The sequence below is a fragment of the Larus michahellis genome, chromosome 10, assembly GCF_964199755.1.
Source record: "Larus michahellis chromosome 10, bLarMic1.1, whole genome shotgun sequence".
Taxonomy (NCBI): domain Eukaryota; kingdom Metazoa; phylum Chordata; class Aves; order Charadriiformes; family Laridae; genus Larus; species Larus michahellis.
The window spans coordinates 5,941,841-5,964,349 of NC_133905.1; the positions used below are offsets into that span (position 1 = coordinate 5,941,841).

At 61.5% G+C, this 22,509-nt stretch overlaps 1 protein-coding gene across 25 annotated transcripts; it reads left to right on the forward strand.

The window, feature by feature from the left end:
* The first annotated feature begins 159 nt into the window (after positions 1-159).
* Positions 160-21,851, forward strand: USP19 (ubiquitin specific peptidase 19). Of its 25 annotated transcripts, none has more exons than XM_074602387.1 (28): positions 160-265; positions 3,828-3,927; positions 4,099-4,343; positions 6,200-6,256; positions 7,359-7,487; positions 8,044-8,177; positions 8,512-8,919; positions 9,267-9,534; positions 9,668-9,824; positions 9,930-10,001; positions 10,531-10,646; positions 10,978-11,186; positions 11,501-11,702; positions 11,788-11,921; positions 12,103-12,261; positions 12,347-12,457; positions 12,632-12,742; positions 12,894-12,995; positions 13,364-13,504; positions 13,687-13,805; positions 14,031-14,168; positions 14,258-14,622; positions 15,305-15,415; positions 15,974-16,190; positions 16,518-16,670; positions 16,768-16,931; positions 17,012-17,190; positions 21,592-21,851. In XM_074602387.1, the coding sequence occupies exons 3-28, from the start codon at positions 4,235-4,237 to the stop codon at positions 21,730-21,732; spliced, it is 4,206 nt and encodes a 1,401-aa protein (XP_074458488.1). In that variant the 5' UTR covers positions 160-265; positions 3,828-3,927; positions 4,099-4,234; the 3' UTR covers positions 21,733-21,851. The 25 variants fall into 25 exon arrangements, 23 of the variants coding, with proteins under 23 accessions (XP_074458488.1, XP_074458478.1, XP_074458480.1 ...); XM_074602377.1 differs by lacking the exon at positions 21,592-21,851 and adding an exon at positions 19,037-20,186 and having other exon boundaries at positions 10,972-11,186; XM_074602379.1 differs by lacking the exon at positions 21,592-21,851 and adding an exon at positions 19,037-20,186.
* Positions 21,852-22,509: the final 658 nt, after the last annotated feature.

A 22,509-nucleotide genomic window follows, 5' to 3' on the forward strand; every position in this document is an offset into this window, starting at 1 on the left:
TCTTCCCTCAGGCGCCGCGATTACGTCATGGCGGGCGTCGTTGCCATGGCGCTGCCGGGAGAGGGGAGGAAACGGGCCGGCGGCCGGCCCCGCCCCGCGTCACGTGACCGCCTCCCCCCCCCCCCCCCGGTCATTGCGCTTCCGCGTCACGTGGGTTCGTCCGCCGGCTTCCGGAAGTGCGTCACGGGCTCGGGCCTGTCTTCTGAGTCGGCCCGCTACGGAACTTCGTCCCGAAACAAAACAGACCGGAACGGCGGGCGGGGCCGTGAGTGCGGGGCGGGACGGCGGCGGGGCCGTGCGGGGCGGCGAGCGGCGGCTGGGGCGAGGGCCGGAGCCGCAGCCGCAGCCGCGGCGGCGGGAGGCAGGGCCGGGGCGGCGGGGAGCGAGGCGGTGTGGGAGGAGGCGGCGGTGGATGGCGGCGTGAGAGGGGCCCGAGGCGAGAGGGCTTGGCGGGCGGCGGGGGGCGCGGCAGCCGCGGGGCTGGGCCGCTGCCGTGGCCTGATGCTCTGCCTGCGCGGGGGCACTGCCGGGGCCTGCGGGCTGCGGGCCCTTGGGCAGAAGTGCCGTTCCCTGTCCCTTTCCCCTCTCCTGAGGCCCGGCAGCAGCGCAGGGCAGGCCAGGGGCCCGCCGCCGGCTGCTGTCTGGTCAGACTCGTCTTCCCCAGAGACTTGTCAGGGCCTGGCGGGGGGCTGGGCCTGCCGGGCTCCCTAGGCAGCGTGGCTGTAAGGGCTAGCTGCTGGCACGGGGATTCCCACGCGGGTTGGAAACATTCTGTGTGGCAGTGCTGGGTTGGGTGCCCGCCCCAAGCAGCTCTGTGCTTGTCCTGGCTCAGCCTGTGTGTCAGGCACGCTGAGGAACTGTAGTAAGAGATGAGCTTCAGCCTTGAGACTTCTGATCTCTCGGGGGAATATGGAGCAGGTGACAAAAGTACTTGTGTGCATGAAGGAAGTGTTTCTGTTGGCTCTATTTGGGATATGGAGGAGCCAAAAGTCTGTGGAAGGATGATGCTGGCGGATAGCCACAGCCCACAACTACCCCAATAAAGGCCTTTGGCTGCTGAGGGGGAGGTGCTGCAGGCACGAACCAGGGCACCTCCTCCTGCCAAGTGCTACATGTGCCCCAAACGTGGGGGGTAAAGTGCATTTTGTTGGGCATCTTCTGCTGTTGTTCACTGAGCACTTACACTAGCTCAGTCTGGCGCTGCCATGGGAAGAGGCGGCCCTTCTCTGTGGTCCTTTGGTCCCATTCTTGAGTTCTCCCTTTCCTTTGGCCAGTGAAAATGTTTGTGCAGCCCCAGCATGAACTGGGCTGAGGAACTGCTCTAGGCTAAGACAAACATGTCAGGAAATAGTTTCGCTCTGGCTGTTGTCTTGGTCCAGTACGCGCTGCAACCACGTGGGTGCTCTCACCGGCACAAAGGCTGGGAGAACAGAGGGCAAGGAGGCACCTCCTCTCTCAGTAGCATGGCCAGGCTTTCGCGGCTCAGAGAAGAATGGAGCAAGGTTTCGTACAAGCGCCCAGCCCATCAGGTGCTTCTCGGAGGTACACCTGGCATCCAGCCAGGGCGGCCTTTCACCATCTCTCCCCTGCAGCAGCTCCTATAGTGCCAAAAGCTCTGTGCCCCTGCACACCTGGGGGCTGAATGTCCTGCCTGGCTGCATGTTTCCTGATGGCAGAGAGGCAGAAAGTTTCCGGGGTTAGAATAGGTGAATGGGAATAATCTGTGGTTTGCCTCTACTCGTCCAAAACCCCATAGTGCCCACAGCGGCCTCAAGCTGCCATCAGTCTGGCAGCTGGAATCAGGCAGAGCTCCAGCCCCGCTTGGTTCCTGCCTGCTGTTAAGAATAACTGTCGGTAAAGCACCCGAGGGAGCCAGGCCCTTAGTAAGGCGTGAGAGCAGCAAGCTTCTCCTAGAGGAGTGACAGCAGACACGTGACCCTGGCACTCCTCCTCACCCTTTCTTGGGCAGAGGATGATCCTTTCTCAGCCCTCCAGGACCCTTCTCAGAGCCTGATGTCACCCAGCCCAGCAGTTATCCTATACCACCCCTTTGGAGGCACAGGAAGGAGGTGATGGAGTTCTGCCTGGTTCTGCATGAAGCAGTTGCTGCTTCTTGTCTCCCGCTCCTCTTGGAGCTCTCACCCTAGAGGCAAAAGAAATTCAGCAAAAAATGCTTTCCTATGTTTGCCAAGCCAGGTTAGCTTTCTCACCACTGGGAAGCATCTGTAGCCGGCGTGTTTTAGTGTTGGTGGTGTCGGGAGCTGAGCAACAGCATGCCGCTGGCAGCAGCAGCCTGCTGGCATCAGAATCCCAGCCTTGTGAACCATGGCCACGTTTGCCACTGCGAGGGGCTCTTCCCATCCCCTCTGCAGCCAGAGGCGCTGCGGCGTCCCCAGGAGACCCAGTGTGTGTAGCAGCTTGCGGGTGGCACTGCTGTCCTCCCACACTCTTTCAAGCTCTCTGGGGCTGGTGCTGAGCCCTGCTCAGCGTCTTGGTCTCCAGGTTGTTTTGGGCCCCTCTGCTGCGGGTGGTGGGAGTTGCCTGTGCCAGGCAGCCAGGCTGGACTCAGAGCTCGGCCTTTTTGCTTGGCTTTGGTGGCTCTTGGTTAAAAGGGTGGGTTGGCCTGAAGATAAAGGGTTTGGGCTCAGCACCTGTCATGGGGCTGGCTTTGCTAGAGCTGAGGGCAGGGCAGGACTGCTTTGCTCTCTGGGCTTCCTTGCAGTTTGTGGCTACGACTCCATGTTTGTGGCTACTTGTTGCCCTGAGTGTTTCTAGAACACAAACGCCCTGCAGAGCTGCCAGCATGCTCCCTCCAACCGAGAGCTTCCCTTGGAGGTGCCTCCTGTTCCCGGCCATACACGAGCAGAGCTGTGGGGTCTGCACTTTGTACAAGGGTGAGGGCAGGACAGGCTATTCCTGAGGGCATGGGGAACTCCAGAGGGAGAGGTAGACTCAGCGGAGCTGGGCTAGACCAAGATGCCCTGTGTCCTCAGATGGGAGCAGGGCTGTGGGATGGGGTGTGAATCGGTGCACCAGGACCTGCTACTGGCACCTGGGGATGGGTGGGATCCATGCAGCTGGATGTACTCTCCTGCAGCAAACCCCAGCAGACCGGTGAACGCTACTGGGGTGAGGGCAAGGGAAAAAGCTTCCCAGCTCCCTGCTTTTGCCACCTTCACGGAGGCACCTCGAGCAGGACTGTCTTCAGCAGGTTGTTCGAGCTCCTCTGTGGAAGCCGTAACACCGGAGGGTGAAACTGAGACCAGCTCTTGGGCCAGGAGCTCCCATACCCTGTCAGGGAGCTGGCTCTTCCTGGGAGGGCAAGCCTAAGGCGGTAGGGGGGAGCACCCTGCCCGCCCTGCCCTCTCCCTGGGGCAGGCGGAGTAGAGGTGTCCTGTTTCCAGGCCAGGCCCCCGCTGGCGCTGTCTGTAAACCGGTGGGGAGATGAATATGCAAGGTGCAGTCATGCTGGTTAAGCTCCCAGCTGGTGGGCGGAGGGGGAGGAACTCTCTTCTTGCCAGGGAGCTCTGCTCTCATCTGTCACGGGAGACTGTCCCAGGCCTGCTCCTGCTTCTCCCCTTTCTTCCTTCTTAGGGCGTTACTCGCTCCCGTTCCCGCCCTCTTACATGGGACACTTTGACTGAAATAGCTGCTGCCCCGAGCTGTGGGGCGGGCTGCCCCAGTTGACCCTGGAGGCTCGATTTTGCAGACTGGGGCCTCCCCATGTCCTCGCCCTCGGCTCTGCCTCTGGGTGTTCTTAGCGCCGGCGGCTCCTCTGGGCCAGTGTTGCTGTAGTGGGAGCCATGAGCATGACAATTGCTTTCCAGGTTTTTAATGAGTGCCACATACGGAAGACCCCTGGTTGTATCTTGGGAGCTCTGACAAGCCCATGCTTTTGGCAGTAAGCGTTGTAACAGCTGTGATGAGGTAGGTTTCCTCACTGAGCTCTGCATGGGGCTTCCCATAAAAGCTGCAGTGGAGGTCGTGTCAGGGCACCAGCCCTGGGAGGGTCTGGCGCTGGGGCAGAGAGCAGATCCTGATGTTGTTCGGCCTTCTCCACCTGCTCCTTCTGCCACGTTTGCTCTCTCCTCTCTTTAGGCCACTAGTTCCTTGCCAGAGAGTTTGACCACAGAGAGTCGCCAAGATAGCTGGGCCAGGAAGAAAACGTCGCACCCCTGACCCAGATTCCATTACCGACCCCGGTGGGCCGTTTGTGTCCTCCAAACGGCAGAAAATGTCCAGCAGCACCAATGCCCCTGGCCAGAGGAGAGTGTCTCGGGGCTTGGATGATGCCGCCAACAAGAAGAAGCAGAAGGATCGAGCCAACCAGGAGAGCAAGGAAGGTGAGAGCCCCTCGGCAGCGCTGCGGCGAGCAGGCCTGTGGTTTCTCAGCCCTGCAGGGTGGGAGCCTTGCAGCCATCTGCTGCAGGATAAGCAGATTTAACTAATCGCTTCCTGCAGCTGATGGTAAACCGTATGATGTGGGATCCTCTTCGACAGAGTGTCCTCCCTGGACCTGTAACCTCCTTCCTTCGCGCGCTACTTAGCCCCAGCTATGTGAGGAAGGTCGAACCTGTGGCTTTGTTACCTTGAGCCTGGAGTTGGCCTCAGTGGTTGTTTCTAGACTCTGCTTTTGGCTGAGGCAGAGCTGCCCTGATCCAGAGGCAGTGGGACTGAAGCCGGTGGGTGCTTTTGCAGCTGGAGGCAGTGCTGCTTCCCCATCCGTTTGCCGAGGCCAGATGCTGCAAAGCAGTGACACAGTGCTGACAGCGCCTGCCAAGTGCGGGGCCTGTGGGTGGGGCTGGTGCTTTAGCTTCTGTGTCAGGGCAAGGTGTGGCTCAAGTGGAATAGTTGCTGTGGAATAATTCCCTCTGTAGCTGTGTGTATCTGATGATGAAAACTATGCTTCAGGTGCAGGCTCTGGTGTGGGGCAGGTAATGCCTGCGGGCAGGATGCAGGCAAGAGTTTCTGCAGCCCTGGGAAATTGCTCGATTTTTCTGCCTGCTCCGTTATGACTGTTGTAACCTCAAAATCACAGGGTGTTTTATAGGCCAAGGTAAATGAGCGCTTGCTGAGGTCTCTGCTGGAGCAGCCAGCTGCAGTCCCCGATGCAAAACCCCAGAGTGCAGAGAGTGCAGCGTTGCACCTCGTCTCACATGGGAGGTGTGCTGTATCTCTGGTAAGGCCTGACCCTCCGCACCTTCTGATGCAGGGGGCTTCTGCCTTCCCAGGGGCTGCAGTGCAGCCACGCTGCCTCTGTCCCCTCTGTGCAGGGGTGGTGAGGGATGGAACGAGCTGTAGATCCTTCAGACAGTACCGCTGCAGTACTTACCATGCTGCTAGCCCCACTGACACCTTTGCACCAGTGACTGTGGTGGTCAGCAGAGGTTTCCTACTGGTTTGTAGCCCATCAAGGGAGGCAGTGACAGCCCTCTGAGCACTCCAGGGTGGAGACCACAGTTCCCGTTGCTGCTGTTTCTCTGCTCCAGGACAGTGTGCTGTTGCTTTGAGCCCCTTGCCTGGCAGAGCTCACTGCCCTGTGGGGGTGGAGCAGGCCATGAGACACTTCTGGCTGTTGGAGGTAATCCTGTGGGGAGCAGGGATTAGGTGTCAGGTCAGTTTGTTTCCCCAGCCTGATCTGGAAGGAGGTTTTGGCTGCGGACATTGGTAGCTTGTGCTGGAATGGGAATGCTAAAGTGCAGCTGGGCTGTGTGGTTCTCTTGTTACAGCAGAATTTGTTTGAATGGTTTGAGCATGACCAAACATCAGGTTCTCCCTGTCTGATCAAGGCAGGACTCTTCTGCATGCCTGGAGGCTGAGGGCCTGGTGCGCTGAGCAGGGGCACACAGCCCGGTTACCACAAGCTCGACACTGAGACATGCCTCAAAGCACCGCTGTCTGTGCAGTGCAGCAATGTTGTGTTGCTTCTACTGGGGTGCTGGTTAGACTGAGATATGGTGGTGTGGCCCAGAGCAGTGGTGCTGGGAGCTGACTTGTTGTGGTGCCCCAGGCAGCGTTCCAGGGAAGGGAGAGGTGTGAGGAGGCAGAGGAGGAAAATGAACAGCACATGCAGGATGCCTAGACAGAAGTTCAGGGGATAAAGAGGTGGCGTTTGAGATTTTGGGCATCAGCGTGCTGGCCCATGCTCTGAGATAACGGAATGACAGACCTGCCTGCGCTTTGCTTCTCTGCCCACCAGTGTCTCACCCTGAGCTCGAGCAGGCTGAGACTGCCCAGGAGAAGGACTCAGAGGAGGGTAAGTCAAGGTGTGCGTCAGCTGTCAGTGCATGGCCATGGAGTGCCCTTGCCGAGGGATCTGAAACTCTCACATTGTCGTTGTCCCATGCTCAAGCGTTGAGCAGAACTAACCTGAGTGCTCCTTGCCACAGCGTTTGTTTTAACAGGATGCAGTCTTCCCAGGGGCCCAGAAGGATGCACATGGCTGGGAAGGGCTTGTCTGCAAGGAAGAGGCCCTCAGCACATGGCAGGCTGCTTCTGACGCAGGTGTCATGGTGCTGCTGAGCACATCTGTCCTGCTTGTTTCTGAGCAGGGAGCTGGGCTGGGCTGGGAAAATCCCAATCCATGTCACCCAGTGAGTGCTGATGACTGTTTCTGCCTTGATCCAGGCCTGCTTTGAGGGCAGATGGAGTAGGATACCCTTATGCCACAGAGGGCAGAATTAACCTGACTGAAATTAAGGTGATATAAATCACCTTTTTGCCTTGAAGACTTCAGAACACCGCAGGGCCAGACCTGGAGCCTGGCAGGCACCTGGTGGGCGTTCTACCTGCAGTGGAGTGACACTGCCACGCCATTTTCTTCCTGGATGTGGCCGCCTTGCCCGGCTGGCCAGGCAACCACCCATGTTTCAGTCGTGGTAACAGTGCTCACCTGGCAGGAGTACAGTGCTTTCGTGGTAGCAGCTGGGCTGCTCAGTTTGCATATGCAAAGAGGAAGTGGCAATTTCTGGTTGTGGGCAGAGTCCACTTGAATCCCCAGAGTAATTCTGTGGCTTCCTCGTTCCCTGGGGAAAGCAGCAATTGCTTTGTAGTTGGCAGGAGCCACCCCTTCTTCCCAGCCACTGCTGCTGCACGTGATGGGGCTGAGAGCAGCGCTGCCTTTCTGATCTCTCTGGTTCCCACCAGCATTCACCTGCCCTGCCACAACTTGTGCTCTTGTTTGTGGCCTGTCTGATGAGAGCAGGTTGCAAGCTTCCTGTTTGATTGGCATGACCTGTGTTCCCTGCGTCGACCTCCTTGAACTGAGCGTGCATTCAGGCTCTCGTTCCCCAGCCAAGGCGTGGGCACCGCAGGTTCGTGCCCCAGCAAGTGTATGACGCTTCCCTCCCTCTTCCTAGAGCTGCTGCTGGACTGGAAGCAGAACGCTGATGAGATCATCGTCAAGCTGAACTTGGGCAGCGGAGCTCTGAAGGTGGAGGATGTGGATGCTGCTTTCACTGACACGGACTGTGTGGTCAAACTACCAGGTATGGGGAGTGGAGGGACTGCTGCAGATGTTTTGTCAGCTGGGCTCGGCGCAGCTAGAAGTGGGGCTGATCCAGGCAGGCATAAAACTTTTCCTTCAGAGGCAGTGCCCCGCTGTCAGCTGGCACAGCTTCAGCCAGCAGGCAGGGCTGATACAAGAGCAGTGTAAAAGAAGAAGAGTGTAGAGCTGAGGAGGGCAGGAGCTGGCCTCTGCGCCAAGCGAGCAAGTGCCCACTGCTGCGCTGGTGCATCTCTGTCCCCTGCTTGCTAGGGTGACTGAGTCAGTCATGGGTATCCCTTGGAAAAGCGACCATGCCCCTGAGGGCAGAGAGGCCCAGGGCCTTCCCTCTGGGAAGGAGGCCAGCCAGATGTACAAAGCAAATCCAGGAAAGCTGGCATTACCCTGAAGGCTCCGGGGGTATGGTGGCAGCCTGCCTGCAGCATCCTTGGCTCTGGATGAGCGTTCCCTTGATCCCTGAGGCAGGTGAAAGGGGGCTGTGGGTTAGGTGACAGCTCTCTGGAGCGCTGCCTGAGGTGCCTGTCCCCCTCTGCTTGCAGACGGGCGCCAGTGGAGCTGTCAGTTCTATGAGGAGATTGAGAGCTCCTGCAGCAAGGTCCAGTGCAAGAAGGGCAACTTTCTACAGCTTGTGCTTCAGAAGAAGATCCCACTGCATACCTGGTCTTCGCTTCTGGTGAGAAGGGGAGGATTTACCTTTTGAGGAGCTTACGGAGCCCGGGGGAGCTGGGGTGAGGGTTTCACTTCCTGCTCTTGAGCTGCTGAGGGAGCAATGTGGGGCACATCCTGCATCCACGTGCTTCCAGAGGCCACTGCCTCTGTGCCTTGCCTCTGTCCCAGGGAGGGCAATGTCATTGTACCCCTGTTCCTGCCTGCCCCACACTCTCCAGGTTCTGGAGCAGAGCCCTAGCGCGTTTGGGGAACAGCGAGTGAGGGTGAGGGGCTGACAAAGAGCATGAGAGGTGCTGCTGCCTGGATACCTTCCCACTGTGCTGCACTGCTTTTCACAGAAGAGAAGGAAAGACGGATCCAAAGAGCTGACCAAAGGGGCTGCATGCTGGGAGAACGGGAAGGAGAAGGCTGCTTCTGCAGAGCTGGCCCCTGAAGAGCTGAGGGCTGAAGGCACAGAGACACCGAGGTCCCGGCGGGAGCCTTCCAACCCCAAGCGCGCTCCGGGAAGAAGCGAGGCCCTGGGAGGGAAAAGCCCAGCCAGCCCAGGGACACAGAGCGGCCCCAGCGCCAAGCGGGCAGTATACCTCAAAGTGGCTCCCACTGAAGAGGGGCCAAATGCCAGAGTCACTGGGAGCATGGAGCCCAGCAAAGGGCACAGCGGGAGGGCAGGCAGCCGCCGCAATGGCAGAGCCAGCCAGGTCGATGGGCCTACAGCCCTCACGGACCTCGCACCGCCACTGGAGAAGGTACTTAGCACCCAGCCAAACGGGGCACCCCTGCTTCTCAGCCCCCATGCAGAGGATGCTGCTTGCACAGGAACCCATCAATGCCGACGAGATGGGCTCCGGTGTTCTGTGGGGGTTGGCATGGGCCTGGCTGTGGTGGAGAAGAGGGTGACATGAGGACCCTGCAGTTGCTGGGCTGAGCGTGTGCTCTGGTGCTAAGTAAGGAGGCTGAGCCGAGCATGGGATGTGTGGGGGAAATGGGTGGCATGGGGCTGTGCCTGCCTGTCTGGCAGGAGTCACAGCGGATGAGCCAGGGCAGCTTGGGGGTGATGGTGTCTGTTTTTTACCATGTCCCTCTGTTTTGAAAGGCCGTGGTTTTGGCCAAGGAGACCGTTCCTGTGGAGATGCCACCTCTCACAGCTACCACAGAGGTGTTCCCCCACCGTGTTGCCACCTGTGTGGAGAAGAGGGTCCTGCAGCCAGGCAGCCCTGCTGAGGCCTTGCGGGGCCGGGACTGTGCACCTGTCCTGGGAGAGAGCTCTAAGGCTGTCCCAGTGGCCACCCCTCCCCTGGGCAGAGACAGTGAGAAGAGGGACTGGTCCAAGGATGACGTGGCTCTGGAAGCAGCAGCTGATGGTGAGTGGCTGGAGCCCAGCGGTCAGCCTAGTTGGGAAAGTTCATCTGCTCAGGACCTCTCCTGGGTCAACCTGCAGTGCTGCCTCGGCGCGCAAAGAAGGTAATATCTCTCTCCATGGCTTTCCTTGCTCAGAGCCAGAGCCTGTTGTGAGCCTGACCTTTGTCAAGAATGACTCATACGAGAAGGGAAATGACCTGGTGGTGGTGCACGTCTACGTGAAGGAGATCCACAAGGAGACATCCAAGGTGTTGTTCCGGGAGCAAGACTTCACGCTGCTGTTCCAGACGAGGTACCGACATGCCTCGGGACAGTGCCAAGCTGCTGCGGAGCTCTGGACTATGGCCAGGTTACTTGTTCGTTCACTTCTTCTCACTCGCTCCCAATTTCTTTGCAGCGACACAAACTTCCTTCGCCTCCATCCTGGCTGTGGGCCTCACACAGTGTTCCGGTGGCAGGTGAAACTCAGGTATGGCTTCTATCCTTCTAGCCCACACCAGGGCAAGGGTGCTGAGAGTGCAGAGCTGGAGCAGGAGCCAGTCCTGGCTGGCACGTCTGTGCAAGGAACGCTCATTTCTGCACCTGGGGGTCTCCCTTACGCCATGCTGCACTAATGCCCTAAGCCCAGGCTGCCTTGGCTCTGTGTGGTGGCTTGCAGGGGAGGAAATCCCAGTGCCTCCTTGCCTGCAGTTCCCCCCAGCCCGTTCCGGAGCTCTTGGGGATGGAGCCAGACCAGCCTACGTGCATTTGGGGTGGGCTGTCCAGTGGGAGGGGCATGTGGAGCCAAGCAGAATGAATCTGCCAGGAAGGGGGCCCTCTGTGTGCTCAATGTTATCCAGGCTCAAGGGTTTCCGCCCTTGTTTGCCAGGCCCACCTCAGGGTTGGTGCTAACTGGGTCCCTAATGCCTGGCGTCCATGGCACTACCTTGCAGAGGCTTTGGCATGTCTGAGGCTGCTGGGGGGTCTGAGGCACCCCTGACTTGCTGGGTGTCTTGCAGGAACCTTATTGATCCGGACCAGTGCACATACAACTTCATGGTGTCTCGCATCGACGTCTGCCTGAAGAAACGCCAGAGCCAGCGCTGGGGGGGGCTGGAGGCTCCAGCCACACGAGGTCTGCACCCTGCCTTTTTGTCTTGCCTGCCTGCTGCACCCTAGCAGGGCATGGGCCCTCCTCACTCCTGGCAGCAGCCAGATTGTGCCAGATTGTCCGGTGCAGGGTTGTGGGGAAGGAGGGGGGCTTAGTGGGTGTAGGCAGGAGAGGTTTAGGGCAAGGCAAGCCAAGCCAAGCTCTAGGGGAAGGGCATTGCTGTTCCCCTTGTTCATGGGGAAGAGGCATAGGAGTGAGCCTGTGTGTGAGCGTGGACCAAGTGGCTCAGCCCTGCCGTGGGCAGCGCATGGTGCTGCTAACCACAGGCCCACCCTTCCCCCTTTTTAAGGTGCAGTGGGTGGTGCAAAGGTTGCCATGCCTACAGGCCCTACCCCTCTGGACAAGAACCCCCCTGGCAGTAACCAGCATCCCCTGTCCAGCAAGGAGGAGGCCCGAGCCAGCGACAAAGAGAAACCGCGTGTGGAAGATGGGAGTCTGGATGGTGTAGCAGCTCGTACAGCCCCAGAGCATGTGGCAGTGAAGCAAGAGCCCCACATCCCCTCGGTGAGTAGGTCTGCATGGAGTTTGACCTGGGCAGGGGGAAAGGGGGGCCCACTTGTCCATCTTGTGGGACTCCACCTCCCTGGTGTTGCTTTGGGGACTGGCAGACTGTTTCTGGAAGAGAAGGCAGCACTCCTCAGTCATAGCTGGCAGGACTGGGGGCAGCAGTTGGCCTTTCTGTCCCAGTCCTGGTGGGAGATGGCATGATGGCTCCAGCCCAGCCATGTCTGAGGGATGCCTTGGCTTTTGGTTTCCTCCAGTGTTCCCAGAGAGACCCCCCGAACGCAGCGCACTCACACCCTCCTCTTCTTTGGCAGCCCAAACCGACGTGCATGGTGCCACCAATGACACACAGCCCTGTGAGCACTGAGAGTGTGGAGGATGATGAGGATGAGGACGAGAAGAAGAAGGTGTGCCTGCCCGGCTTCACAGGGCTGGTGAACCTTGGCAACACCTGCTTCATGAACAGCGTCATCCAGTCCCTGTCCAACACCCGGGAGCTGCGCGACTACTTCCATGGTGAGCCCACACTGAGAGCCCAGCAGAGCCCTGTCACTCAGATGGTGCAGCCAGTGGCACCCTCGCTCTCCTGTGTCTCTTACAGATCGGTCCTTTGAGTCGGAAATCAACCATAACAACCCCCTGGGGACTGGGGGACGCCTGGCCATTGGCTTTGCCATGCTGCTGCGAGCGCTGTGGAAGGGCACACACCATGCCTTCCAGCCCTCTAAACTAAAGGTAGGGCTGCAGTCACCAGCACTGCCGTGAGTCCCCACCACTCTTCTGTGGGCACCTGGATGCCCTGCTGGTGCCACTGAGAGCTAGGTGGGTGTGGGTGGGTGCAGCCAGGCTTTGTGTGTCGGACTGGCAGTGCTGCCAGGGGGCTGCTGACCAGCTCTGACTACTGTGCTCTCCCCAGGCAATCGTGGCCAGCAAGGCCAGTCAGTTCACTGGCTATGCCCAGCATGATGCTCAGGAGTTCATGGCCTTCCTACTTGATGGCCTGCACGAGGACCTCAACCGCATCCAGAACAAGCCCTATACAGAAACTGTTGACTCAGATGGGAGGCCCGACGAGGTGAGGATGTCCTTCCCCAAAGCCACTGGGAGAGCAGCCCTAGCCTGGGTGGTTTAGCATAGTGCTGACCCCTCTTTCCCCGTAGGTGGTAGCTGAGGAGGCCTGGCAACGACACAAGATGAGGAACGACTCTTTCATTGTGGACCTTTTCCAGGGCCAGTACAAATCCAAGCTGGTGTGCCCAGTGTGTTCCAAGGTAGGGCAGCCCTTGGAGGGTCTGTTCCTGTCCTGGCTGTGCAGCAGCAGGCTTCTGACCCTCAGAGAGCACAGGTCACAGGGCAAGGCTCGATCTCAGGTCTTCTGGGGCTGCTGCCCCACTGATCTCAGCCACAAGCACTTCCCACAACTGAATGTGCTCTCGCATCTGCAGGTGTCTATCACCTTCGACCCCTTCCTGTACCTCCCTGTGCCTCTCCCACAAAAGCAGAAGGTGCTGACTGTCTACTACTTTGCAAAGGAGCCGCACAAGAAACCGATCAAGGTAAAGGACACCGTCTGCTCTGGGGTAGGAGCCTGAGAGGGCTCCTGGAGATGCCCCAGGCAGCTGGTTGTGTGCCAGCAGGCTGAGCCTTGTGTTAAGGGCCCGCATGCCTTGGTGTGGTGTGACTGATGGGGCACTTTCTTGCTGGCAGTTCCTTGTGAGTATCAGCAAGGAGAACTCCAGTGCCATGGAGGTACTCGACTCGGTGGCCCACAGTGTGCATGTGAAACCAGAGAACCTGCGCCTGGCAGAGGTAAGAGTGCTCCAGCTGGGGAGCAAGCCATGGGCTGCTCTTGTGGGCACCCTGGTTCCCACAGCTCTGCAGGGAATATGGCCACTGACAGTCGCTTGCCATATGCCGCATATCCACGGGACAGATTTTGTCATGGGTGGCAGTGTCCTGCACAGGGTGCTGCCAAGCGGAGCCCTGCTAGGAGGGCTGGGCCACCGCAGGAGGGCAAGGGGTGTCCATCCTCCCCTGGTGGGTTGGTGAGCCGAGCACAGCATCCCTGTGGTGCTGCTGTCCCCGCAGCTCACTGTGGGGCTGAGGTCTGTGGCTTTCTCAGGAGATGAAGTATGGGGCAGCCCTCACATGGTCTTGCTCCACTGCTTTCCTGCCAGGTGATCAAGAATCGATTCCACCGCATGTTCCTGCCATCCAACTCGTTGGACACAGTCTCCCCCACAGACCTGCTGCTCTGCTTTGAGGTGCTGTCCCCAGAGCTGGCCAAGGAGCGGGTGGTGGAGCTGCAGGTCCAGCAGGTAAGAAGGGATATTGGGACTGCCTGGAGGCATGCAGAGAGGCTGAGCCTGCAAGTGGGGCTGAGCAGGAGGGGGAGAGTTGCACACAAGAGTGACTAGCTGCGTTGAGCATGGATGCCCACTGGGGCTACCTTGTCCTGCCTGGGTGCCGTTCCCTGACCAATGGGTCCTTTCTCCTACAGCGTCCGCAGGTGCCCAGCGGCCCCGTCGCCAAGTGTGCTGCCTGCCAGAAGAAGCAACTGCCTGAGGATGAGAAGCTCAGGCGCTGCACGAGGTGCTATCGAGTCGGTTACTGCAACGTGTGAGTTGACTTGGCGCATGGCAGGGAGGGATGATCTCCTGCCTTGAAGGGTTAGATGGGAGAGCTCAGTCCACTGGGAGGAGGTGGGATGGGTCTGGTCTTTGGGAGGGAGCCAGTCTGGCTGGTGGTGTTCCCCTTGTCCCCCGCACATCCCTCTGGCCCTGCCAAGCTCCTGCCCAGGGTGGACGCGGATGCTGGGTTCACCTGGGACTCTATGTGTTACAGGGCATGTCAGAAAACACACTGGCCAGACCACAAGGCTTTGTGCCGCCCAGAGAACATCGGTTTCCCCTTCCTCATCAGTGTGCCGGAGTCCCGCCTGACCTATGCCCGCCTGGCCCAGCTGCTGGAGGGCTATGCAAGGTGAGGGTCCAGGGAAGGAGGGTGCTTCTGCCCCGGAGCTGAGCTCGGCCCTGTGCCTGTCCGTCTCTGACTGTCACCTCCTTGCCCAGGTACTCGGTCAGCGTGTTCCAGCCTCCATTCCAGCTGGGACGGATGTCACCAGAGCAGGGGCTGCAGCCTCTGCTCCCGGACAAGCTGGAGCCCCTGGCAAAGAGCAGCTGTGCAGCAGCCACCTCTGCCCCTGAGCTGGGGGATGGGGACAGGGCTTCCAGCCTCCTGCAGGAGCCCCCGCTCTCGCCAGCTCTGCCAGAGCTGCACCCGGAGCTGGGGGACACTGGCACTGTCCGGAGCAAGGTCCTGGCAGCCAGGAGTTCTCTGCTGAGCTTGGATTCGGGCTTCTCCGAGCACATGGAGTCGCAGGGCGACAGCTGTTGCGAGAAGGAGCCGTCCTATGAGAGAGCCCTCAAGCCAGAAGGTAAGAGATGTTGCGGTGATAACCGTGTCTGTGCCGGCAGCCCCAAGACAAAACAAGAGCAATTCTCCCTCCTTGGGGTGATCTCCCACCACAGCATCTCCTCTCCTGTTGTGAGCTTTGTCCGGAAACCCTTGGGAACATATGTGAGGCCCTGGGAGCTGTGTTTTGGCAGCACTGCCTCACCTGAAATGCCTGTCTGCCCATCCTCTGTCTTGCCTTGACAGGGCCCTCGGGGCAGAGCCAGAGACCTGACTAGGAAGAGGCTGGAGTGTTGTGTTGTTGTGGGAGTGGTGGGAAGGCAAGGGCTGGCAGAAGCCTCCAAGTCCCGTGGGAGGGCAGAGCCTGGCGCAGGCTGAGCCCCTCGGGGCTGTGAGCGTAGCGTTTCCCTCGCTCTGACTCAGCTGCACGGGAGCAGCCTCTTGCGCTCGGCTGCCTGACTGTCACGTTTCCAGACACTCGTCTCAGGATGGCAGCAATGTGCAGTGAAGGGGCAAGGCAGGCAGAGGAGCACAGCTTGCCAGGGGCAGGCGCCTGCTAAAAATAGTCAAGGACACGGGGCACGTGGTTGTGTGCCTGCAAGGCCGTAGCATGTGAGATGGGGGTGGGGGCACTGCAAATTCTTGGCCCCCTACACAGGGCAGACAGGCAGTGCCACCGCAGATCTGTCCCTGCCTGTCCACAGCTGCCATCCCTGGGTACCAACACACTCCAGACTCGCTGAGTGCCCGCGCCACGCAGTTCTACATCAACAAGATCGATGCTGCCAACCGAGAGCACAAGCTGGAAGATAAAGGTGAGCCCAGGGCCCTAGAAGGTGCCACCTTCATCCCTTGCAGTCGCTGGTAGGGTGGTGGATCTGCCTGGCCAGGGTGCCAGAGGCTGCATGGCACAAGGTGAACCCAGGTGTCACTGTCAGGACTGGACGGTGGAAGCTGCATCTGGCACAGAGGAGGGCAGGGCTCTGCTGCATAGAGCCGCTGCCTAGAAATTCTTCTCAGGCATGACATTCCTGCTCTCCTCAGCAAATAGACCAATTCCCTTCAAACTCCTGCATCCACAGAGAGTCTGTGATCTGTGGGTCACGTCATGTCTGAATGGGACACCCGCAGCCAGTGCTGGTTATGGAGGTGCTACCGAGAGGGACTGTGCCCACCTTGCCCCACTGGCTGTGGGCCTCTGCCACCCTGGGGTGGTGAACTGGGCACTGCAGGTGCCCCAGAGGGGTACTTGTCCCGTCCTGGCAGCGCTGTGTGATTGCTGTATTGGGACGGGCAAGACTACTTCTAGCCCCAGCAAGGTGGCCTGGTGTAGCCTGTCAGGGCAGGTGTGTGAGGTGTGTGCTCCTTCTCAGGTGACAACCCCCTGGAGCTGACAGATGACTGCTCCCTTGCCCTGGTGTGGAAGAATAATGAGCGCCTCAAGGAGTTTGTGTTGGTGGAATCCAAGGAGCTGGAGTGCGTGGAGGACCCAGGCTCGGCTAGCGAAGCAGCCCGGGCTGGCCACTTCACCCTGGAGCAGTGCCTCAATCTCTTCACCAAGCCTGAAGTCCTGGCCCCAGAGGAAGCGTGGTGAGGAAGGTGATGGGGTGGGTTCCAGCCTGTGGGCTCAGACAGCAGCGGGGGTTTCCCAGGAGCTGTCTGGGCCTGCACGCTTCTTCTGGCAGCCTGGAGCGTTGCTCTGGCCTTCCCTGTGCTCTGGAGAGGGAGGCTAATAGACAGCAGGGAGCAATGCCAGCACTCCACAGGGCTGTGCTGGCCTCCCTTGGCGGGGGAGGCTGAGACCCCCCACATCCCCTCTGTCAGCCCCACCTGTGAGGGACCTTGAGGCTGGGCTGGGCTGTGGGACCCGGGGCTCTCCCCGCGCCGGTAATGATATAATAATACCTCTTCCCCTAGGTACTGCCCCAAGTGCAAGCAACACCGCGAGGCCTCCAAGCAGCTGATGCTATGGCGCCTGCCCAACGTCCTCATTATCCAGCTCAAGCGCTTCTCCTTCCGCAGCTTTATTTGGAGGGACAAGATCAACGACATGGTGGACTTCCCCGTCCGGTGAGACCCCGGGGGATGAAATGCCTGTGCTGCCCTGCAGTCTGGCCTCTTGCTGCCTAATGCTGACTGCCCCGACTGACCCCCTGTCTCTCCCCAGGAGCCTGGACCTGAGCAAGTTCTGCATCGGCCGGAAGGGCGAGCAGCAGCTGCCCATGTACGACTTATACGCTGTGATCAACCACTACGGAGGCATGATTGGGGGGCACTACACGGCATACGCCCGCCTGCCCAACGACAAGAACAGCCAGCGCAGTGACGTGGGTGAGGATCTGCCGACCTCGCCGCCCCGCCTCTCCTGCAGCTGTGGCCCTTCTGCTTGCTTAACCCTTCTCTCCTCTCAGGCTGGCGGCTCTTTGACGACAGCACAGTCACCACCGTGGATGAGAGCCAGGTGGTAACCAGATACGCGTATGTCCTCTTCTACCGCCGGAGGAACTCTCCTGTGGAGAGACCCCTGCCAGGGCACCCCGCAGACCACCGAGCTGAGCGCACACCCTCTGCCGAAGCTGCTGCTAGCCAGGTGAGAGCTCATGTGCCTTTTGGCACTGTTGGAGCCACAGAGCCGTGAAATGTGCCCAGATGCCCACACGCAGGGTCCAGCCTGTCTCTGCCAGCACCCACAGAGCCTGGCACAGCTGTGGTGTGATGTCTGCCTCTCTTCGACACCGAAGAGCTTGCACTGGCTGGGCGTTGGGACCTGTCTTGCCCTGTTCTCACTGTGAGCTTGGGATAGTCCCTGCCCTGAGGGACCACAGGAGAGCTGGTTTCCATCTTTAGGGTGGGAGTGTTGGTGGGAGGGCACCAGAGGAGGCAGGAAGGGGGCCCAGCCTCCCCGAGGCCTGCACCGAAGGAAGGCTGTGAGCGGTACAGCAGGAGCTGGCTGTGCCGGGAAGCGGTGAGATCCTGCCCTCCGCAGCCGCTCTCGAGGCAGGGTGAGGGACACTTTCTGCTGGGGCCCAGCTTGGGGCCAAGCTCGGTGCAAAAAAGGCAAATGCCAGCGCTGAGCCAGAGGCCTGGCAGCCTCCGCAGGGTGCTGACGAGAAACCTGCCAGAGCGAGCTCTGCTGCTGGGCCGCCCGGGAGGGAGGGGTGGGCCAGCCGGTGGCAGGGTGCTTTCGGCATGCACTGGTGGGGAACGGTTGGGCTGATCTTTGCGTGAACGTCAAGACGTGAAGGCCCAGGTTGGGGCGCAGCGCAGCACCCACCTGGCGAGCCCCTCCCCCCCCCCCCCCCCCCCGCATCGCTGTCCTGCAGCCCTTCCCTCCGCGCTCAGCATCCCCGTGGCCCCGCGGGGAATCAGGATGATGCTCAATTCATGTCTGGCACGGTGGCACACGTGTGCCCTGTGGGGCCCTTCTGGCCTGGGTCCCCGGCCTGTCTGGCTCGTGCAGCCCTTGGTCCGGCACTGGTTAGGCATCCCAGCTCTTCCTTCTCGTCGGGGGACGGGAGCTGCCACTCTCTGGGGCCAGGGGCTGTCTGGCACGTCAGTGTCTGCCTGCCTGAGCTGTTCCTGTCCTGGAGGGGGGGCTTTGCATGTCCCGGAGCAGCCCCACTTGCTGTTGGTGGCCTGGGCAACAGGAAGGCTGCGCTGCTCATCCCACACTGGTGTTGGGCACCTTCAGGGGCCCCGGGCAGCACCGATGCTCACTGTAACCCCCCCCAGCGCCGGGGCTCAGCGGGTGTCCCCGTGGCGCCGGGCCTCATCATGCCCTCGGCAGCACCGGATCCCCCGCAGCGCTGGGGGATCACTGGATCCCACCAGGGCTGAGCGAGTCCCCGAGCCCCTCGGACCACCCCCACCCTCCCGAGTACTGGGTGCCCTCTGGAGACCTGCGCCCTGATTGGCTGGCCTGCATGATCACCGAACGGCTGGGCTGTGATTGGCTGCCTGCGGATAATCCTCCTGGAAGTTGGACTACAATTGGCTGTCGGAGCATCCCCACCCGCTGAAGCAGACCCGTGACTGGCTGTGCTGCAACCGTGCCTCCTGCTCCTGCCGCCCCCCCTGGCTCTGGATTTGCTGTCATCTGAAGGATCCGGTTGGGATCACAAAAGCTGGGCTGTGATTGGCTGCTGCCTGCCCCCTCGACACCCGGACCCACCAATGCCAGAGCATCGGCTCCATCGGGATCTGGTTGCCCGCTCCGCGGCCCTACGAAGACCCTGCCCTGCCGGAGCCCGGCTGCGCCCCGTGTGCCGGAGACCCCGAAGAGCCGCGGGGGCGGGTGCGACCGCGACGGTGCTGCATGGGGAGGCGGGCTGGCTGGGCACGGGGCTGGGCTCGCAGGCAGCCGCCTGCCCCGGGGGATGGCGAGGGGTGTTGCCCATTGTGTTCTCCAAGTGCTGACGCAGGTTTCCACATCGCAGGCTTCTCTGATCTGGCAGGAACTGGAGGCTGAAGAACAAGAGTTGCAGCTCGAGGCACCCCAAAGGCCTGCAAGAAACTCCTGGAGGCCCCGTGGCCAGAAGCGGAGTCCGGGCACCCCCCAGCACCCAGATGAAGGCTGCGTCAGATACTTCGTCCTGGCCACCACGGCCGCAATTGTCGCGCTCTTCCTGAATGTCTTCTACCCGCTCATTTACCAGACCCGCTGGAGATAGGCACAGGCACGCAGCCAGCTGCAGGAGCAGAGCTGCCGGGGCATGCACTGTCCTAGGATGCTACGCGACGAAGATGTCAGGTGGCAGGACAGAAACTGCCAGGAAGGACTCGCCAAGGGAAGCGTGGGGATGTCGGCTCCTGCCTGTCTGCTCTGGCATCTCCCGTGCCAGCTGGCAGGGCTGCGTGGGCAGCTCCCTGCCTTGCCAAGGTGCAGCCCAGAACCAGGAGTCCCTCAGCCCTCCTTCACCCGTTCTGCCTGCTGGGAGCAGGGCAGACCTCGTGGCTACCTGCTGCTCAGGGAGGGATGTTGCTGCTGCAGCAGGGCCGGGGCCTGGGAGCCCTCTGGGAATATCAACCACCTCTGCTTGGCTCCCAGGAAAGAAGCAGAGACCTACTGGAAGGCTGCAGCAAGGGCAGGATGCCCTGACACGGGTCCTGGTCCGGCTACCTCTCCCAGCTGTGCTGCTGCGAGAACCTTGTGCTCCCCAGGGCTGGTGTGACCTATGGCTCCTGGGCCAGCCCCGTCCCTCCTGGTGCCAGCTGCCTATGCACCTGGAGCTGTGCATGTCACACTCTCATGCTGGGACCGAATGGGCTTGTCACCAAGGGCTTGCGTGCTTCTCTGTTCAGCCCTGCTGCAGCTCCTCTTCCCCAGGCAGCTGCTGCGGAGCCTGGCAAACTGGGATGGGATGCCCATGGTGAGCACCCCCCTCTGTGGGCTGCTGGCTCCCACCATCGCCATGGGGGCTGTCCCCACTCAGCTCTAGCTGGCTGTGTCTGGGGGGCTGGGTCTGTGCTGGGGGAGCGTGGTGCGGTGCCTCGTTTGCGAGGGGACGGGCTGCCCATGCTGTGGGAGAGGCATGGGGTCGGGGAGCGCAGGCAGGACCTCGGTGTGTTAATAAAGCCGGGTTTTCCAAAGAGAAGCAGTATCCCTGTCCTGTGTGATGGGACCCCCGCAGAGGGGCAGGGACTCTGCCCCAGAGCCTGCTCCAGCACAGGGCAGGTGCCAGTGACCTTCCTGTACCTGATGCAGCTGCTTGCAGAGTCTCTCTGGCCCAGCTGGCACAGTGACCCTGCCCTGGGCTTCGCAGGGTGCCTGGTACACCCTGTGCGGCAGCAGGCTCTGGGGACAGCTCTTGCCTGCTGGTGCTGTGGGGCACAGGCTGGGCTCTGGCTCCCCAGCCATGGGGTGGCAGCCCCGCTGGGACACGTACGGGGCAGGGGGAGCCCGGTGTGGCCGGCAGCGCACGGTCCCATGGGGCCGGGGCGCAGGCTGCGGCTCCAGCGGTGTCTGACATTGAGACGTGTCGCCCTTGGCTGAGCGTGGCTCAGCCTGCTCTGGCGTGTTTGGGTGCGAGAGGTGACTTCAGAGCCCTGTGACTTCCTTTTCCGTCTCCGCTGCTGTCCCGCCGGCTGTGTCCTTGGCTGGCGTGGGAAGGATGCTTGGCAGGGAAGGGGGTCGCCCGGGTGTCTGGCTGGGGTTTGAGCCGGACAGCGGGGAGCCCAGGGCTCCTCCGCCTCGGTCCCGCACCCCTCTTGCACGTGCGCCACACTGTCCCCCCCCTGCCGAGTGGGTCCCAGCCGGGGAGGCTGGTGGGGCCGTGCCGTGGTCATGAGGTGCCGGTCCTGGAACAGTCGCCTCATTGTCTGCAGCCCCGGGGCTCGGCGGCTTCCCCCGCTCGCCCACGGCGCTGGCCTCGTGGGGCTGAGTCAGTGCCCGGCGCCGGTGGGGTGACCTCTGCTCCGGCTGGCGCCCCAGGCTTGGGGCCTACAAGCCACTGCCTGCACCTGCCTGCCCTCCCCGGAGGTGGGTGGCCGGCAGCGAGGCCCAGGCTACACCCTCTGGGCTCTGGAAATCCCCTCTGGTCCTGTGCCGTTCCTTAGACCCCGGCAGGCGCTGGCAGCCTGCCCCGTGGCTCGCTGCTGCCGCCTGGGCTGGCAGGGTGCCCGTGCTGGGGCGCGGGGCTCTGCTCAGACCGGCCCTGGCCGCGGCAGCCCCGGGGCCACGAGTGCCGGGCTGGGGAGAGGCAGCAGCACCGGGGCCGGGCTGAGCGTGCTGTGGCCTGGCTCTCCTTAGGCAGGCAGGCGGGGGCTGCCGCCGGGGGCCCTGGGCATGCTGCCTTACCCCTGCCAGGGCTGGCACCAGCTGCTGTGTCTGCTCCACACTGTGTGGGATCCCCCACCTGAGGGGTTGCATCCCCCACAGCCCCCCTGGGAGCAGGGAGGGAGAGGGGTGGGCTGGGCACTGGTGTCCCCCTCATGCCCCTGGTGTCCCTATCCTGCCCGCGGTCTCCCTCTCATGCCCGCCTTCTGCTTGCAGGGACTGCCCCCGGTGCCGTTCGGATCCGGCCTGGCCCCCGAAGGAGCCCCGGCGCTGGCCGCAGAAGGCCTCCCCGAGCGCTTCGCCAGCCCCGCCGAGCGCCCGGCCCCCTCCTACAGCAGCATGGAAGAAGTCGACTAGGGCGTCGGGGGGTGCCTGCCCCGGGGGGTGCGGGCCGGGCCGGGCACTGGGGAGGGAGGGGGGGATGGGGGGTGGTTGGGGTTTGTCCTGCGCTCATTAAACTTGCTGAACTCCACTCGACTCTGCTTCCTGCTGTCCCCTGGTGAGCCCCCCCAGGACCCAGTGTCCCCCAGCGTGCTGTTGGGGCCCCTAGCACCCTGCGTCCCCGGGTGCCCTCATGTCCCCTGCTGTGCTGGGATACACGGTGCGCCCCACAGCTCTTAGTCCCCTGGTGTCCCCCAGTGCTCCTTGCAGCCCAGTCCCCCCCCTCCAGGTCCCCTGGTGCTTAGTGCACGCTGCAGCTCGATGTCCCTGCTGGGCTCTGCTGCCCCCAGCGTGCCCCTGGTGTCCCCTGGTGCTTGCTGTCCCCTGGTGTCCCTCAGTGCCGGGTGTTTCTTGGTACACCCTGCTGCCGGGTGCACCCTACAGCAGCGGGGGGACGCCCAGTGACCCCTGATGTGCCTCGGTGCCTGGAGTCCCCCGGTGCCCGCTGCTTCTCAGTGTGCTCTGTGGCTGGCTGCACCCTGTCGCCCGGTGTTCCCCGGTGCAGTCCCAGTGCCATAGTGCCTGGTGTCCCCTGGTGTGCAAGTCCCCTGGGACTGCAAGTCCCAGCACCCGGTGTCTCCTAGTGTGTCCTGGTACCGATACAGCGGGACTGCAAGTGCCTGTTGTGCCCGGTACACCCTGCTGTCCGGTATCCCCTCGCGCCAGTGTGCCAGGACTGCAAGTCCCGACACC

Bases quoted from the DNA above. Each gene is read 5' to 3' on its own strand.
- USP19 (XM_074602371.1), top strand. From the start codon at position 4,235: ATGTCCAGCAGCACCAATGCCCCTGGCCAGAGGAGAGTGTCTCGGGGC. The intron at 12,262-12,346 runs GTGAGGATGTCC...CTTTCCCCGTAG, and splicing joins CAGATGGGAGGCCCGACGAG to GTGGTAGCTGAGGAGGCCTG. The intron at 14,169-14,257 runs GTGAGGGTCCAG...CTCCTTGCCCAG, and splicing joins CTGCTGGAGGGCTATGCAAG to GTACTCGGTCAGCGTGTTCC.